We start from the raw sequence: 18518 nt of genomic DNA, 5'->3' as shown, positions 1-18518 counted from the left end.
GCAAAAGCATGATATTATTAGTTCGTATGATACGTTTTTCTGGCAATATTCTATGTTTTTCTTTGTGTCAAAAAATCCCCTGCAAAGACTAAAACAACACTATATTGATCGTACTAAAAGTGTGTGTATCCTGTAACATTGGGAATAACGTCTAACGTCTACCTAAGGAATTTACTGAGGCTTTTAAGAAGCTAAACCAAATATATGTGAGCTGTTTTTTACAGATATGTGTTTTCAGTGGGTTTGAGGCCGATTGCCACAGACAGGGCATTGATATCTGGACTTACACACTGTTGGTTTTAGTCCTTTCATGGGATCTTGTGAATATACATCACCAACATCAAAAATCTAACTTAAAAGGAACATTTGTGTGATTTATTTTGCCTTAAAATACATTTTTGGGGGACTTTATCACTGTTCTCCTTTTTATAATTAGATATTATAATTAACACAAGATTCAATTTGGACTCCGGCAGAGAATTGGTGAGGTGAGCGCCCACGCTTTGACCCATCCAGGTGCCGCTTGTGCGCCTCTGCAATGAAAACAGGAAAACTATGAAACGCATCAGATGACTGGCAGTGCTTTGGAAGTGCCGTGTACACTGGGTGAAACGTCTGAGGGATATGGCTTGAAAGTGAATTCCTGTGAAGCATCCTGCAGTCTCCAAACACCAACAGTTTGTTTTGACATCTCCCATTCAGATCACAACAATAGAGGGCACTCATCCTCTGCTAGTGTTTGTCAATCCGAAGAGCGGGGGGAAGCAGGGAGAGAGGTAAGTACACAATCTGTCTCAACATGCTACAAGAGGCCTCTGAAGCGCCGCTCCTCAGCCGCGAATGGAAGGCGGCAGCGCGGCCTCTGGCTGCCAAGTGCTTTAGGCTTACTTAGTCAAATGAAAACACGATAACATGAACCTAACGCGTCGACCACCTTCCCCCCCGTCAGCTCACACCTCCCCCTCTCTCCTCTCCGCAGACACCCTTCTCGCTGTCATGTCCCTGGCTGGTCCCCCGTCTTTAACCCAGGGCTAATTGGGTTATTACTGAAACATATTCATTCATTCCTTATTACGCGGACCCTCATTTGTTTAAATTATGAGATCAAAATATGACTTCAGCCAGTTGATATAATGAAATTGAAATTAAAATGAATTAGTCTTTCTAATGGTTTCTCCTCAAGGGGACTTTGGGTATGTCCCACCCCGTTGCCCAGTCCACTGTCGCGCTCTGATTGGACGGTGGTCTGCGTTGGCGCTCACAGGACGAAATCTGACATGAAATCCACGTTTTGTTTTTTATGAAGAAGCACTTACACAATCTCTCAATGGGGAAATTCAATTTATACACTCTGTTTTTACATTAAACAAGCACACACAGACCTGAAATACACACACACACACACACACACACACACATGTAGGCACGCACGCACGCACTCATGCATGCAAACTAAGCTTGTGAAAAGTATCGCTACGTTGATACTTTTCAATGCCGCATGTTTTAAAATGATTTTATATTGACATTCGATAGCATTGAAAGTACCAAAGCTATAAAATAAGCAGATCTAGGATCAGATTTCCAACCCGAGGCTGGACGGATGAAACAACAGGAAAGAAAATCCACTGTGTTGTTGACTGCACTGTTTTGGATTCAGCTAAATGAATGAAATGTAACATCCTACCCTATTTATTTGCATTTGCACGGTGATTTTCTGTTTGTTGTCTGTCTGTTTTCTCATCTCTCTGCACGTTCGCTCCTGTAGGATCTACAGAAAGTTCCAGTACCTTCTGAACCCGAGACAAGTGTACAACCTGGCCAAGAATGGACCCATGCCAGGGTACGTCATGTGTTCACACAGGAAAAGATCAGGTGCACATACGCACAGTACATTAAAGAAGGTATTTGCTTTCTGTGATCATTCTTTCTGTTGCAGTGGTGGAAGAAGAACTTGTGTCTTTTATGAAGTAAAAATACAAATTACAAGTAAAATAATATCATTAACAGCAACATATTGAAATAAGAGTACTTATTGAGAAGAGTGATTATATTATTATAGATCATATTATTGAAACACTAATGCTTTGACACTATTTTAATGTTACAGCTGGTGGAGTTGGATTTGAACTACTATATATATATTAATATAATAGTTTTGTCAAAAAGCACAGTATCATATTTTATAAGTTGATCATATAATCTTTGTTTGTAAAGTCTAAAGCTGGGAACTAAATGTCAAGTGTGTATCTTTTAAAATGACAGTCTTTTATTGTGAAAGGGCTTCTTTTGGAGCTCTCACAGGACGAGTGATTACAGCAAACTCATCCTTTAATTTGTCAAAGACATGATGTCACTTTTCTGTTTTTGTTATTTTTAAAAAAGAAAGATGAAATTTATGAAAATACTTTAAACACTTTGTGAACAGAACCAAATTAAAAGATACATTTTTCCAAAATAGCACTTCAAATGTTTGGCTGAATACCTCTAAAATACATGTATTTAAAATATGTGTATTTTATAGAACTAATTGAGTTATATTCATTTTAAAATGCACATGGAAGTGAAGAAATGTACTGCAAAAAAAAAAAAACGTAATCTTCAACATATTTTGATGCGAAATCGAATCCTTCTAAACTCAAAATAGAAAGATGGAGAAAGACTGATAAAAACAAAATCCTACAGCGTCTGTTAATGATCTTCTGTTTACAAACAGGCTGTTGTTGCTCACACATAATAACCACCATCACATGCAAGAGAGGCCTTTGATATTAGAGCCGTCACTTGCTTCCCTCACACAGCACGGACACAAATGAGGTCGAGTTCACACAACAAATCCCGGAGACCACGGTATCGTGCTGCATATGCATAAGCCTGTATGTGAACTGGAAGCCGGTGACACGGATGACTGACGGATGGAGAGGGGTGACACTCTCACCATGACACATGTGATCACGCATACAGACGAGGAGCTCTCTGCAGGCCGTAGGAGCGGGCGGCGCCGGGTTTCCTATGGCTCACATCTGTGATTAGGAGAATGAATGGATCATTTACATGCATAAGGCTCCTTCTCCACTTTGGTGCTACACAACATACAGGAATGCCTCTCTGTCGTGCCGCTGCGTTGTTTGGCTTTGATTAGACCCTGAAAACAAACTAAATACACAGTGGCACACTTTGAAAGCTTTTCTCGCCTGTCTGTGCGAGAAGCTGGCACGGTGCGATGCAGCTCCAAGTTTTCGGGGGGCTGACCTCGTGTTCGCGTGTTTCATCTCTCTCCTCTCGGTGTCCTGAAACATCGGCTGCATCTCCTCTGCAGCCTGGAGGTGAACCCAGAGCTTCTCCTCAAAGCTGACAACACTCAAGATGACCTTGCCCCGCTGTAACCTTGTTCGTGTTTAGTCAAGTGTACGCACCGTGGCGCACATTAGAGAGGTGAGCGGTCACCGTCGGACACTGCAGGCCAAGGCCGCGCACACTGCTGTCAATTAGCTGCCTCGCTAATGCAATTACAGCAAATTAAGTGTTTGTTTCTTGGTATTTGAATATCCCCAAAGTTGCCTTTCATGTTCGCGGCCGTCTGTTCTGCGTCTAATATGGTTTGTTGTCCCAGTTGGAGAGTAATTGAGCGAATCATTTACCCGCCATACGAGGCTCGGAGGCTGGATCATTCAGTTAGGGCTTTGTTATTGTGAAGGAACGGAAGAAGTTGGACTGAAAATTGCCTGTCATGATCCAATTAGCCCTCCAACCGGCAGGCTAGCTCGCCTAATGAATAATTGTCAATGTGGCATGTGTTATTTTGTGGGATTAGAGGGGTTTTGCAGTGCGGGCTCAGAGATATACTTATTATCTGACATATGTCTGTGAAGTGAACACTTTATTTTATCTTCTATCTTTTATTTGGTGTAATAACAATGCTTCTGTTGCCACCAAATGTTCTTCGTTGCCTTCATCAAACGTGCAAAGTAAGTTTGTGGCAAAGAGAAGAGTTTCACCTCAGTATGATGAGTGGAAAATTGGATTTGCAGTATTATCAGGAGCTTTACTCACACAGTAGTGTCTGAGAGACTCCAAACAATAAGTGAGTGAAGCCACAGTCAACTAAACATAAGAGTTAAATCCTTCAACCTTATACCAGCAGCCATGCAGTACATTTCATTCATTCATTCATGAGGTTTATTTCACATCAGACAAACTACAGACACCAACATACCTACACGGCTAGAAAGAAGATCACCTGGCCTGAAAAGGAGCTGGACAATGCACAGCTGTTAATTCAATTCAATTTCAATTCAATTCAATTCAATTCAATTTTATTTATAGTGTCAAATCATAACCAAAGTTATCTCAGGACACTTTACAGAGTAGGTAAAGACCCAACAATTCCCCCATAGAGTAAATAAATGTCCACCCCCCATTTACATACATATAAACACATAAAGACGCCATCAAGACACATCACAACAAATAAACAAGTAAAAAAACAAACACTCTCACTCACTCATCTTCAACTGCTTGTTCCTATCGGGGTTGCAGAGGATGGCACGGTGGTATGGTGTTTAGCACTCTGCCTCCCAGCAAGAGAATTCCTGGTTCAATTCCCAGCTGGGGCCCTTCTGTGTGGAGTTTGCATGTTCTCCCCGTGTCTGTGTGGGTTCTCTCCGGCTTCCTCCCACAGTCCAAAGACGTGCAGGTGTTAGCTTCATTGAAGACTCTAAATTGCCCGTAGGTGTGAGTGGTTGTCTGTCTCTGTTCGTCTCTATGTGCCCTGTGATAGACCGGTGTCCTGTCGAGGGTGAACCTCGACTCATGCCCGATGTCAGCTGGGATAGGTCCCAGCCCCCGCATCCCCGCAAAAACAAACAAACAAGCAAACAAAAAAAACTTTTATTTAAATTTGACAGAAGAAGAAGTGGTCTTTAAATATACAGTCACACAATAAACTCTAAAGTGTAACTGAACCTGTGCTGTGGCAGTGATGTACAGAGTGGACTGTGTTTGTTTGCAGGCTGAACTTCTTCAGAGACGTCCCTGATTTCAGAGTGCTGGCCTGCGGAGGGGACGGCACCGTGGGCTGGATCCTGGACTTCATAGGTACAGAATATACGACACCTTTCATAATCTGTAATAACGTTATCGAGACTCTGGTCCCGTTAATTATTTCACGCTCATTACAAACTCCCAAAGCTCCTGAGGTGTTTTTATATTTACTCATACGGTCTCTACCTACGACATAGTAAAACTTACAGACAAATTCATTTTTGCCCAAAATAAAGGAAATGGGGTGTTTATTTGTCTTCAAAGCCAGCGGCACTCTTGTTGTTCAGCCTGAAATGGTAAAGCGCACTTTATGGTTTTTTATATAAACACTTTGATTACGTCCGAGGCTGCGTATTCAAGGGTGGTAAAATGGGGATGATTACGTGAGTTGGAAAACAACAAGTCATCATTTGAGGAGGGGGGGGGGGGAAAGAAAAAATCACCTGGCCTCCTCTATTTGGTCTTGGAGATTTGTTACTTGTTCTGGCGCTGAAAAATTGCCTCAATTTTTGATCTATCAAAACAAAGGGGAGGTAATAACCTTCTCTTGAAATAGACTGTAACACCGCACACGCTCACATTGACTTGTAGTTTTAAAAAGTGGGGCTGCAAAATGGATTCTGTGCTTTCTTTGCAAGTCTTCGCAGTGAGTTTTGTCTTCTCGCTTTGGCCTCGTTTCACATCGTGTTGTCATATTTGTCTCCGCTGCTCCAGATAAGGCCAACCTGGACAGGAACCCCCCCGTGTGTATACTTCCTCTTGGCACGGGCAACGACCTGGCAAGATGTCTGCGATGGGGAGGAGGTACTGACAGAAAATAGACATTGCGGTGAAATGCATGGCTTCAATTCACCTTATTGCATTCAAGAGTAGATGATACTAATAATCATATAAACATGAGGACTAGCTGGATGCACGTATTGTATAAACTGTTCTGTAGGTTTAGTATTTAAGTTGGTGATAACTGTGCGAGGGTGGGGGAATCAGGAGGTCATCACATGTTTCTGTTGTGTTGAAAAGCTGCAGACAAGTATAAGAACTTTATTCCTCTTATCTGCTCCTTTCCATTCATGTTAATGTTTGTAATTGTGAACTGAATGTATCATTGTGTGTGTACAATGTAATGAACAGGCATTTTCATGAAAGGAACACATTAATACAAAAATACAAAATATTGTAACCCAGCCTTATTATTTAAGGAATTCATCCAAAGATATTCAGGTATAATATATAATTCAGGTGTAATATATATCATATAAAGCAGACAAAGGCAGACTTGAGTCATTCAGTTAATTGTCAAACAACTGAGACATTAATAAATCATTTGAGTGTGACACTAAATTACACTTTGAGGGGTTTTGAGAACCTCCCAAACTGTAAATCTGAGTACAGTTCAGTTTACAGTTTACATTTTAAAGCTAATATTTGTATTCATTTCATTTTTTTGAAATAACATTCATGCACTCATTCAAACACTTTCATGTTTCCCTTTATTCATGTCAGGGTAGAAAATCATATTGGCATTGGGAACATCATAAAACTCCAACAGACACTTTACATCGTTCTAAGGAAGTTTACATATATGACACATTAGAGCTTTACAAACAGTGCATAAGAGCTCAGTTGTGTCATTAAATACAAAATCAGCCAAAGTAAAGAAAATATACTAACAATGTATCTCTGATTACACAAATTCCTCTGGATCAGAAGCCCACATCTTGTTAAAAACAGCCAGTATCATGTCTATAAATCAATAAACCAAGAACAACTCCGAGGTAGTTTGCACTTGTGTTCCCGTAAGTGACTTTAAAGCATCAGCCAAGTATCACAAGCTGTTCTGCACCCATTTTAACACGTTACGTTTGTTTTCCCGAGGCTACGAGGGCGAGAGCCTCCTGAAGATAATGCGGGACATCGAGAACAGTTCGGAGGTGATGCTGGATCGCTGGAAGATCGACGTCACGCCCACAGACAAGGAGGAGCGAGGCGACCCGGTGCCTTACAGCATCGTGAACAACTACTTCTCCATCGGAGTGGTGAGTCCGACTTCAGTCAGCACTCAGGGCACTGGGGAATTATTAAAAGGTATTTATTTATTATATGGTTTTTGGGGTTGGGTTAAATGATAATTACAGTTAACTGTTGTTGAAAGTTTACCCATTTCTATCAAGGAATACCCAGATTTTAGTACTAGTATTGTCTTATGAAGTAAAAAGCAGTTTAAAGGGACATATTTAATTGTAATGTTTGTAGGGTCATAACTAATGCACACAGGAGAGCAAACTACAAGTCCTGAGTGTTATAAGAAGTCTTGAATATTGGCGTCTTGTTATTGTGTTTCCTACAACACCACATCTTACAGTAAATACATATTTATGTAAAATGTGGCTGTGCTCGTTCACTAATAACTGACAGCCGATCCAATTACATTACAAAGAACATGTAATCACAAAGAGCAGTCTCAGGTTTTAAATGTCAAATGTGACCGACACACAATACAGCTACAGCTAATACCTGCACCCCAAATGTTATTTATAAGAATCAAAATTTGAAATAATAACAATTATCTTCCATCTCAACAACTTCATTTGCAGCATCGACAAGGACGAAAAAATGAAGACAGGGATAGAAACATTTAACATGACGTCGTTACAGTCACCAAAGGATATTTATTCAAGACCCTAAACAAACATTTGATCAATACACAAGACCAGGGAGCCCTCCTGCTCCCATAATGAGAAAACAAGGTTAAATAATGATCATAACTTTACTTTTTATAGCACCTTTAATGCAGAGATGCAGCACTAAACACTAACAATACAACAATACAAATTAAACCAGCAGGGAAAAGAATCATGTAGATGCCAAAGATACAAATATTAAACAGTTGAACTGCTGCAAGTGGAAAGCCAGACTAAAGAGAAGTACTGGTAACGTCCTGTTTTTAACAGCCATTATTTCCTTTTATTTTTATTCCGGTAACATCTTTGATAGTGTTTTGAAAGATGCATTTGTTCCGGTTGTATTTGTATTTGTATTATTCATTTATTTCAGACTTGTAATCCAAAGATGAGAAAAAAAAACAAAAAAAAAAACCCAACACATTGAGAAGAGAAAAAAGAAGAATTAACAATTTACACATACAGTCTGAAAAGGGGATGGAAGGAAGCAACGCTTATAAATTTCCAACCCCTCACCCAGCACCACCCAACCCAAAATAACATATTATAACAATACAATATATTGTAGTGACACAAACATACATACATGACAAACAAAACAGACATATAGACAGACAAACAGACAGGCAGGCCCAAACTTTTCCTGCTTCTACACCCCCTCTTCCCTCCAGAACATATAGGCAACAGAGAAAATGCCAGACAGGCAATTAGACAGATAGACAGGCATTCAGACAGACAGGTGTTTAGACAAACAGACAGACCCTCAGACTGAGAGACAGGCAGGCATCTATACAGACAGGTGTTTAGACAGACAGAGAGAGACAGGTAGCATTACATTTTTATTTTTATGTTACTTTTTATTTTTAAAGTAACATTACATTTTTATTTTTATTTAGAAATGTTCATTAAAAGTGGACAATAATAGCACAAAGAAGGGGGTTATTGGCCTCTTTAGGTTGCTTTTGATCTTATTAACCGTTGTTCTGTCATTGACAAAATAGCCAAAAAAAGCTAAAATACCTTTTTTAATATATGTATTTGGAGGAAGATTTCACCTCTTGGTATCATAGAGCTTTAATTGTTGCAGGATATTTTAAAGCAGGAAAGTACAGAAGCCTTAACAAGCAGTGAACGATGAACACAAAGACAAACCGTACCTGACTGTGTCTGCTGGGTTACAGTCGCGGCACACGTGTGCGCTGCTGTTGGAGGAAGCATATGGCAGCTTTTCAAAGCTTCGCACCCAAGTTAAGTTAGATAGTGGTGACAAAGAGTCTAGTAGAGGTGCCAGTAAACAGCTTAACCCAAATACAAACTTGAACAGAACAAAGACACAAAGAGGGACGGAGGGACATACTGCACATTTAAATTCCCGCCAATGATTCTTGGTTGTGTTATTAAGGGTTGAATAAAAAAAAAACACAGCACCTGCAGTAACAGCATATCAGTCACCTTATTTGTTTTGATCACGTTCTGGTTAGGCCTTTATTGAGATGTGCTCCAGCCTCAACCACCCCTGATTGATAAACAAGCCTTGTTATGTCTTTGCATGGTGTTACGCAGCCGTCAGCAGTCTCCCCCCTGTCCATCTCCGACATAATGACAATGATTTCACGTAGCTCATGTTAGCCATTACTGATAAATGTCAGGGGGAAATATGGTAATTGACATTTGCAGGTGGCAGAGGAGGGAGCCACTCGCTGTTGTGCGACTCGTACAGACTGCGGCAGGGACATAAGTGATGCATGGCCTTACAAATGTTACTTGAATAACACCTCCAGCCCGGGCCCCTAATGACGAGGTTGGAGGATATTAGAGGACAGGTCTTGTTAACATTGTGATAGAGGAGAACAATGGCTGCCATCCGTCTACTGTGCTGAACATATGGACATGTGTACAGGGGGAAGTGGTTACAGTGTGGAATAAATCTCTGAGCATCCATCCTGATGTTTGAGTGCATTCAATTCACAGTATAAATATATTTAAATAACACATGTTTAATATAGTATTTCTTATATGTATCGAGTGCATTTGTTGTGGCAGGGCGTGGGTCAGCGCTGGAGCGATGATAGGCCCAAAAAATCAAGCCCGACCCCACATGAACCTGCACAATTGCCGTCTAAGCCCGAGCTGAGTCCAAACCACGGCAGCAGTTTTGGGCCTGAACCCGATTTAAATAAACAAAAATTCCATTCATTCATTCATCTTCAACCGCTTGTCCCTATCGGGGTCGCAGGGGACTGGGGCCAATCAGAGCTGGGACAAAAATTCCCAGATTAATTCAGAAGACAGCGATCACACCGAATGGGGTTCTGACAGAGAATAAAAGCTTTTGTCAAAGCTTCTTTTTGATGTCACTGTCAAGTAAACTTTCTTAATATACAATTTTAAAAACTCCAGGATGAGTGTGGAGAAGGAGAAGAAGGGAGTCGCAGCTCTTAAAACACGCAGAAAATTTGAGATGTTGCGATATTTTAGCAAAATCTATTATAAAAGTTTTAATGGGGACGTATGATGCTAATTTTTCGAACACGTTTACATGTTTAAGGGCGGACTCACACTGTCCTTCCGCACCGCGCCCCGGGCTTTAGGGTACTTGTCCCCCCTCCCTCTCCCCCCGCGCCCCAGCCCCGTTTGTACTCACACTGCCTGGGCCTCACTGCTTCTTGCTGCCTATACGTCATCACGCCGTAACACGTCACACGCATTGATGACGTCATGGCGATGCGTCTCTTTGTTTACAAATCTTTCCACAGACCTCGGAGTTTTGTGCGGCTTGTCGACTGTTTTTGAATCTTTTGATCGACCAAATCTGCAGTAAACACTCCACCTCCGCATCACACCAACGTGAACCTTTCGCTGCCATTGTTGTTGTTGTTAAATGTCCGCGCATGGTACGTCCTTCTATTTACATGTCAGAACAGGCGCACATAAATGTCGCAGAACCGCCGTAGGCCTCGTGCTCGTACACGTGCGCACGCTCGTGATCGTACATGTGCAAACGCGCTCTACAAAAGCCCACCTCTCTCAGACGGGCCGTGGACGGCCAGCTGGCCGCAGCTAGGCGCGGAGCGGGTGCACTCACACTGGTCAAACGCACTAGGCTTGACCCGCAAAACCTGTTTTGGCCCGGTGCGGAAGGACAGTGTGAGTGCGCCCTAATGCTCAAAAACACATTTTTCTCCTACTATCTGTCTGAATATACCTTTATTCATCCTCTGACTGAAACGCTGCGTTTTACCGCCTGTCTCCTTTTAGTGCAACTAAAAGTACAATACACTCCGAAGAAGAGTAAGTTGTTCTGCTTTTATGGGACCGGTTGATTCCATCTTGTCCTGGTTCCTAAAGTCATTATAACCCCTACAGTCTCTGCTGTTAGTGGGATTAGCACCCAGCAGGCGTGATGATGACAAATGAAGTTGTTTGTGGGGGATTAAGAAGACTTTGAGCTCTCTATGGATTTGAGTGTGATATAATATTTTGTGACACATTTTTTCATCAAATTTTTTGGCTTTCCGTTGGAATGAAAAAATATAAAAATTACAATAAAGATTACGTGACAAGTCAAGCTAATAATTACCTCAGAGCTTATGCAGATGAAGGGCAGATTGTTTCTGTAATGACACTGTCGAAGTCAAAAGATCAGCAGTAGCAGAGTGTGCGCCAACGACGTGTGCTTGAATCTGGATTCATGTACGACGAAGTTCTTTATAACATTATACTTCTCCGATTGCTCTCGTACCTCTCGTATCGTCCGTGTCAGTGGCTGACGAACAAACTCAAACATTCATTTCATTTCCCCTTACCTCAGTCCAAGCACTCAGGTGATTCTTCCAAGGAACGAAGAACCATCTTTTTATAAAGTCTTCTAACCTAACCTTCTGCCATGGCCCTGTTGGATTGAGAATTAATGGCCGCCATCCCTTTGGGAGGATATGGAAGTGACGTGAAGTGTAATGATCTCAATCAGGGCCAGGGGTGAGAGACAGAACTAATCACTGAGCACGCTCCACTACCATAATGCAGTCAGTCGCCCTAATGACCCTGGCCCTCCTGTCAAAGCCATTACTCTCCCCCTTAGTGAAAGGCACATCAAACTGCTGGGGCCCACTCATAATTGGACTAAACTTTGAGCTATGAGAGGACATTACACATGTCCTGTATTAATTCGGGTGCCACATTTTTACATTGGTAATTATTTGAGGGCAGCTAGGGGGAGAAAGAGAGAGAGAGAGTGAGTGAGCTGACGACGTCCCACTGCCGTGAGGCGGTCAAGGCGAGCAGATGTGAATCCAACGTGTACTGATGGTGCAACACACTCGTCCTGTTATTTAGCTTTTACGGTTGTGCTTTCAAATAAGGCTCCGGATGAGAATACATTTTTTAATGATGTCGTAAAAATATACATAGTGAGTTGACCACAAGGTCCATTTATTAGACTAGTGCAGTGCCCGTTCAAAACATGCCCTTTGGGAATGGGCTGATTGCTTGGCCTCCGGCATTGCTGCTTGCAGCTTTGTGCATCCTTGGGTCCTGAGCAAGTAAAAGTTTATAGGGGTCCCCTCTCAATACAGTACTCAATCAGTGCGTTTACATACAGATTAAAAAACAGATTATAATCGGGTTAAGGGCATACTCCGGTTTCTTGAACACCATGTAAACACCATACCCCGGATAAAACAACTAGATAACTGTTTTCCCCCCGCTTGGGATTTTGACAAAGGTGACTAGGAAGATAAAGCCGTATTAAGGGCGCACTCACTGTCCTGTTTGTGCTCACACTGCCTGGGCCTCGCGCCAATGCTTCTTGCCTGTCCATACGTCATCACGCCTTAACATGTCACACGCATTGATGACGTCATCGCGATGCGTCGCTTTGTTTACAAATCTTTTCATAGACCTCAGAGTTTTTGTGCGTCTTGTCGACTGTTTTTTAATATTTTCATCGACCAAATCTGCAGTAAACACTCCACCTCCGCATCACATCAACGTGAACCTTTCGCCGCCATTGTTGTTGTTGTTAAATGGCCGCGCATGGTCCTTCTTTTTTTTTTTCTATGTCCGAACAGGCGCACATAAAATGACGTGAGAGCCGCCGCAGGCCTCGTGCTCGTACACGTGCACACGCTCGTGCTCGTACATGTGCAAACGCGCTCTACAAAAGCCCACCTCTCTCAAACGGGCTGCTGCCAACTGGCCACAGCTAGGTGCGGAGCGGTTGCACTCAAACTGGTCAAACGAACTAGGCTTTACCCGAAAAACCTGTTTGGGCACGGTGCGGAAGGACAGTGTGAGTGCGCCCTCAGACAAGCTGTATGTTGGCGGAGCGCCACCAACTGTACCGGAGGTTGAGTTACTCCTGTCATTTTCCCATTCAACCCCCTTTCATGTATACGTGGGGAACCAATAAGCCGATCATTCCCTTAACCAGGGAAAGACCATTTACGGGTTACTGTAATGTGCATGGAAACACTCATACGTGGGTAAACATAAAGCTCTATTAATAAATATCTCCTGTAGATCTCAAGAGCTGTCTGCCAAGTTTGGTATAAATCCATATTAAAAAAGAAAATCTTAATATAATATTTGTGAAGTTTCAGCTAAACAGTGTTTGGCCAGTTCATTTAAATAGTTTTACCACTTAAAGCACAAACGCTGCATGCATGTAGGATGACAGAGGGCCTCAGCTTCTCCCGGTTGCTTGAAATCGCTGTTTACTGTTGCGAAAGCCGCAGCTCCACTTGTACACATCTCAGATAATAGACCCCAAACCAAAGGGGAGACAACCTCTCCTGGCTTTTGCTCTCTTGTTTGCAGCTATTGTCCTGTTTGTACGAAAATCAAGTTACAATCTCTCAGATATATCCATCATCTCACCGTTCTGGCTAGCATTGGAAGCGTGAGGTGAGTCTGCGGGGATCTTGAAGAATTCTTTTGGTCTTCTGCTTACAGCGTCTTGAAGAGACATCAAGAGGAGCTCCATTGATTTTTTTTTTTGGTATTATTTTTTTCTCTTTTGGCTTCTCCTAAATTTCTTTGCAGAGAGCTAGCAGGGGGTCCTCCCTGTATGTGCCGTTTCAATAGTGCCACTCAAAAATGAGTGGGTCAAAACAGATTGCTTCAGTGGAGGAGAGAGGGGGAGAAGAACGAGCCCAAAAAGTTTACAGCAACTTTCTCTCACTCTTTCCTGAGAGGTTTTCAGAGCCGGACAAGTTTGTCAGAGTTTGGTCTGTTTTTTTTTTTTTACAAAGGCCTTGCCAGCATTTTTCTGCTGACACAGACTTAGAAGTGTAAATTAAAGGAAAATCCTCTGTAGTTCAGTACCTCCAGACTTCCCAATCTGTTGACGAGTTCTCTGTTTACTTTATGACATGATTGATCCCATATATATATATATATATATATATATATATCAGTCATTTGTTTCTCATAAACGTCTTGTTAAAAAGGTATTATATATATATATCACATAAGACCCAGAAGCAGGTGGAGAGATTAGATCTCCACACTGGCCTGGGAACGCCTCAGGATCCCCCAGTTAGAGCTGGTTAATGTGGCCCGGGAAAGGGAAGTTTGGGGTCCCCTGCTAAAGCTGCTGCCCCCGCGACCCAACCCCGGATAAGCAGTTGAAGATATATATATATATGGAAACAAATGATTGACATATATAAGTCAATCATTTGTTTGTCATTAACATCTTGTTAGAAAGGTATTATATTAATATCACACTTGTTTTTAACAAGTAACTATGCAGGCAGCAGTTTAATGTTCTTACCGTGCATTTGGAAAACCAGCATGCAGGTTTATACAATGACTTTTTTTTTTTTTTTAGAATTTCATTCACTCTCAACATTTAACACCTATTATCTATTATAATGGTATCTGAACCAGGACTGCCCCCGACCAAGGATTTTCTTGGTCGACCAGTCATTTAGTGCGACTAGACGACTAATCGACGCATAGCTAGCATGACCTTGTCCTTTGTGACATAAACAACAGTTCGAAAAAAATATATTGACGTAGGAATTAATAAAACAAAACAGAATGCCCCCAGTGTTTAGCCTTATTTCTGCTAAGGACTTGACTTGACCAAGAAATAATGACTTGAGACTTAGATTGAATGACTTGAGTCACATTATGGAAATATTAATGTGACACCTGGTGACAATGCAAGGCAGATGACCTCCATACAGCATTTACTGACACGTCTGAGCTACATACGCACAGATATATACAAATGCACAGATCACCAGTAAATAAAACGTGCAACCTACATCATCTGCTCTAAATAGACTTTACTCGGTAAGTTCACGCTTTAATACTAGAGAAGGGTCTAACCAGACTGAGATGGTGTTAATATATGGTGATGTGTCTCTGTCAGTCACACCACACTAACATATGTAACATAGAGGGTGGAGGAAGGGAGAGAGAAAACAACTTGGTTGCCGTGGTGTCTGCAGCATCCTGTAGGTTAGCTGGGAGCTGTGATTACTCACAATGTGTGTTTAATTAATTAGCCTGTGTGGAGACAGCGTGCTGTTCATCAGGATATCTGTCAATACCTCTCCATCCCAGGTTCAACCCCGCTGCCACCTCCTGCACACGGCTCCTTCCATCTAATCCATGAGGGACACGCAAGGTGTGACTGCACTGTTTGGGAAGTTTTGAAAGTTAGTTAATGAGGAAGAAGTTGTCTTGGATGTCTTGGATCTTAAATAGTTATACTTCTGTTGTGGCTGTCGATTGGCTTTTATCATCTCCAGATGACAGGAGCATAAAACATTGAATCGCATCATATTTGCCTTCACACATACTGACCAGGATGTAGAGTCATTTGAGAAAGGAGGCCCAAACTACAGGCTTTAAAGGTACCTTTCCCCGCTTCCCATTCATTGTCAATGTGAGCTAGGGATGGAAAGTCCGGTTCTTTTCAGGGAGCTGGCTCTTTTAATTCAGCTCCCAAAGAAGAGCCTTTCGACTCCCGAATGGCTCTTAATTCAGGATTTTTTGGTAGGCTTTTATTTAACCATTTTTGCAAAAATTAATTGTTTGCGTGTTGAAAACTCTTTCATGTTGAGTGTTTTTATGAGAAGCCTTATAATTGCCTAACTGTGTGCATTTAATCTGTTACAGAACCATTGTTTTGTTTAATATTTTAATCAATATTCAAATTTTTTATTGCACAAATGAACAAAAAACTGCAAACAAATCCAACGAACAGAACCAAACTCAAGCAAACAGTATTGATGTCCTCAGTGAAGTTTGGCTTTCAAAAAAGTCAGATGCCTCACAGAGGGGGGGCTCTCCACATAATGGTATGATCCTATATCCTCACATCTGATTGGCTGCAATGCTGACCAATCAAAACAAAGTTCTGCCTTGAGCAGAGCTCAGGTTGAGCACTGAGGTAAGACGCAAATGGGAAAAACTGATTCACTACAAAGCATCAGGGCCGCATCTTTTGCGCATGGCACATCACTAATGTGAGCGGCTGTGCTATGCATTCTAGTAGCTTGGCGGTGAGTTTCCTCATTTGCATAGAGTTGGGGTCCAGGCTAATTTATGCAATTCACAGTCGACCAGGACTACTCCCAGGCTCTCAAAAATCTTTCAAACTAACCATTGTTGATCTGAAATGAAGACAGATTCAACAACTGCAGAGCTTATTTTTTGCATAAACTGTTTCCAGAAACACATTTCGGTGAACGATTGTCCTAATATAAGAGAAAGTTCCAAAACCAGCCGCCATGTTGGTCTGTTTTGAAATCTGGGAGCAGACAGCCCACAAGGGAAGGGTTCATCCGATCAGGTGCAGCCATCACGGTTGTGGGAGGGTCTGGCCTGTTTTCTTAGTTTGTCATTTGTCATTGAGGAGAAATTGATAACTGCTAGTGACAAGTACAAACACGTATGTATAAGTTTGAGTTGAAGCACTTGCAACAAACTCCACATTGTTTGCCGTACCTGAACTAAAGATGTGATTCTCTCTTTCAGGACGCATCCATTGCACATCGTTTCCACGTTATGAGGGAGAAGCATCCTGAGAAGTTCAACAGCAGGTAAGTTTGTGTCCGTTTGCTTTTTATTTCTCGTATAGAATTAGTGACGTATTAACCCAACGGTATCTAACTGGTCTGTGATCGGTTTAAGAAGTCAAAACAAGCCAGCCCCTGTATCCCAGAATGATAAGCCATTGTAGTCCATCAGGCTATAAGAGCCCGACTATAACGGGTTATTACAGCTGCTGCAGTGCTGACAATAATACAATAAGATTTATTTTCTTTCTATCCATTTGGTTAAGGTAAAACCAAGTTTAATACATATAAGTCTCATACTTGTGTTCAATCAGGTGTGGCGTTAAATTCTCCTCAAGTCTCTTGTACAACCAGCGAAAAAGGACCTTCTGCCGATTTGTCCCAGTGGTCACTTGTGGTAGTGCAGCAAAATATCCCTTCGTTAAAAATGAGACTGTCAAACTGTTGACAGGAGACCTCCGAGAGGAAACAAGGTCCTTATTACTCTTTGCATTATGAAGTTTTAAACCATGAAGGTTTGATATTTATAAAACTTTTAAAAGCCTTTTAGAAACACCTAGAAATGTGTATGTAGGAAGAGCAGAAGAAACACTAATGAGCATGTTCCACGAGTGAAACCCTGAAGCTTGAAACTTTAGCTTACGCACTTGTCAAGCTATGTCTGGGCGCCGTCTCTGAGCCTAGTTTCCAGTTCTCAGAATACAGCAATGCAGTGCACACAATGTACATTAAAGTTGTAGCGTAGCGACTCACTAGGAAGTTGGAAATGGTTAATCAAAAGGAGAGCAGCATTCAAGAAAGCTTATGATTCAAAGTAAAGCTTTTTTGACCCACTTGCAACCTACTGTACGTCCATTCAGAATCCAGAATCTTATGGCGGATGTTGATATTGGTTAGCCTCGCGAGACCAGCCCGATCTCTGAGCTCCGTTGTATTTTACTCTCAGATCAGTCTGGTAACATGCGACAGAGAAAATTTGGAGAATTTTGCAGAGCGACCAAACCAATCGGCGTTGGTTTTGAGGCGGATTTAAGTGTGATGAACCGAGAAGCCACTCTTCAGTGTTAACAACATGGCGGCCCACTAACACTTTATCTCCTGGATCGTTCTGTTGGAATATGGACCGGGCACCTGTAATTGTGCCTTTTATCCGTTACACAAACGGCAAATATCCTTCATAGACATGTTGTTTACTTTCTGAGCTTTGGCCTCAACGCTGTTAGTACGTCATACGCTTCGTTGATCTGATTGGTTGATTTGGCCTGTATGTTGGTCTGGTGGTTCATCCAATCAGCAACCAGTATTTTCGCCCCTTCCCCAAAAATCCCCAAACGAGAGTTCCCAGATAATATAGGATATTTGCCGTTTGTGTAACGCAAATTTACGGATAAAAGGCACAATTTCAGGTGCCCGGTCCATGTCCAACACAAGGATCCAAGAGATAAAGTGTTAGTTGGCCGCCATGTTGTTTACACTGAAGAGTGGCTTCTCGTTTCATCACACTTAAATCCGCCTCAAAACCAACGCTGATTGGTTCGGCGAAGCAATCAATCTGATGGAGCTAGGTTAGATATTGGTGATGGTCCAGATAAACACCACTTTTTCTCTGGAATTTAAAGTCATTTATTTCTGCGGTAAATGTCCGAATATAATGCTGAGTAATCTTCAGGGTCCTTGAGTGACGTTAATATTCTCTCCTTTTTTGTTTTTCAACCAACGACCACGATGGAAATGTTTCTAAATTTAGATTTTTTGTTGTTGT

At 41.8% G+C, this 18518-nt stretch overlaps 1 protein-coding gene across 1 annotated transcript in view; it reads left to right on the top strand.

Annotated features, from left to right (window-relative positions):
* Positions 1–18518, top strand: part of dgkb (diacylglycerol kinase, beta) — a 79188-nt gene that overhangs the window by 34840 nt on the left and 25830 nt on the right. Inside the window, exons 15-20 of the mRNA XM_083918201.1 lie at positions 703–776; positions 1766–1840; positions 5009–5094; positions 5755–5844; positions 6916–7076; positions 16716–16780. Coding sequence (XP_083774327.1) covers positions 703–776; positions 1766–1840; positions 5009–5094; positions 5755–5844; positions 6916–7076; positions 16716–16780 — 551 coding nt within the window. The remainder of the gene's footprint in view (positions 1–702; positions 777–1765; positions 1841–5008; positions 5095–5754; positions 5845–6915; positions 7077–16715; positions 16781–18518) is intronic.

Source organism: Echiichthys vipera (genome assembly GCF_963691815.1).
Source record: "Echiichthys vipera genome assembly, chromosome: 8".
NCBI classification, from domain to species: Eukaryota; Metazoa; Chordata; class Actinopteri; order Perciformes; family Trachinidae; genus Echiichthys; species Echiichthys vipera.
This window is presented reverse-complemented; position numbering and strand designations above follow the sequence as displayed.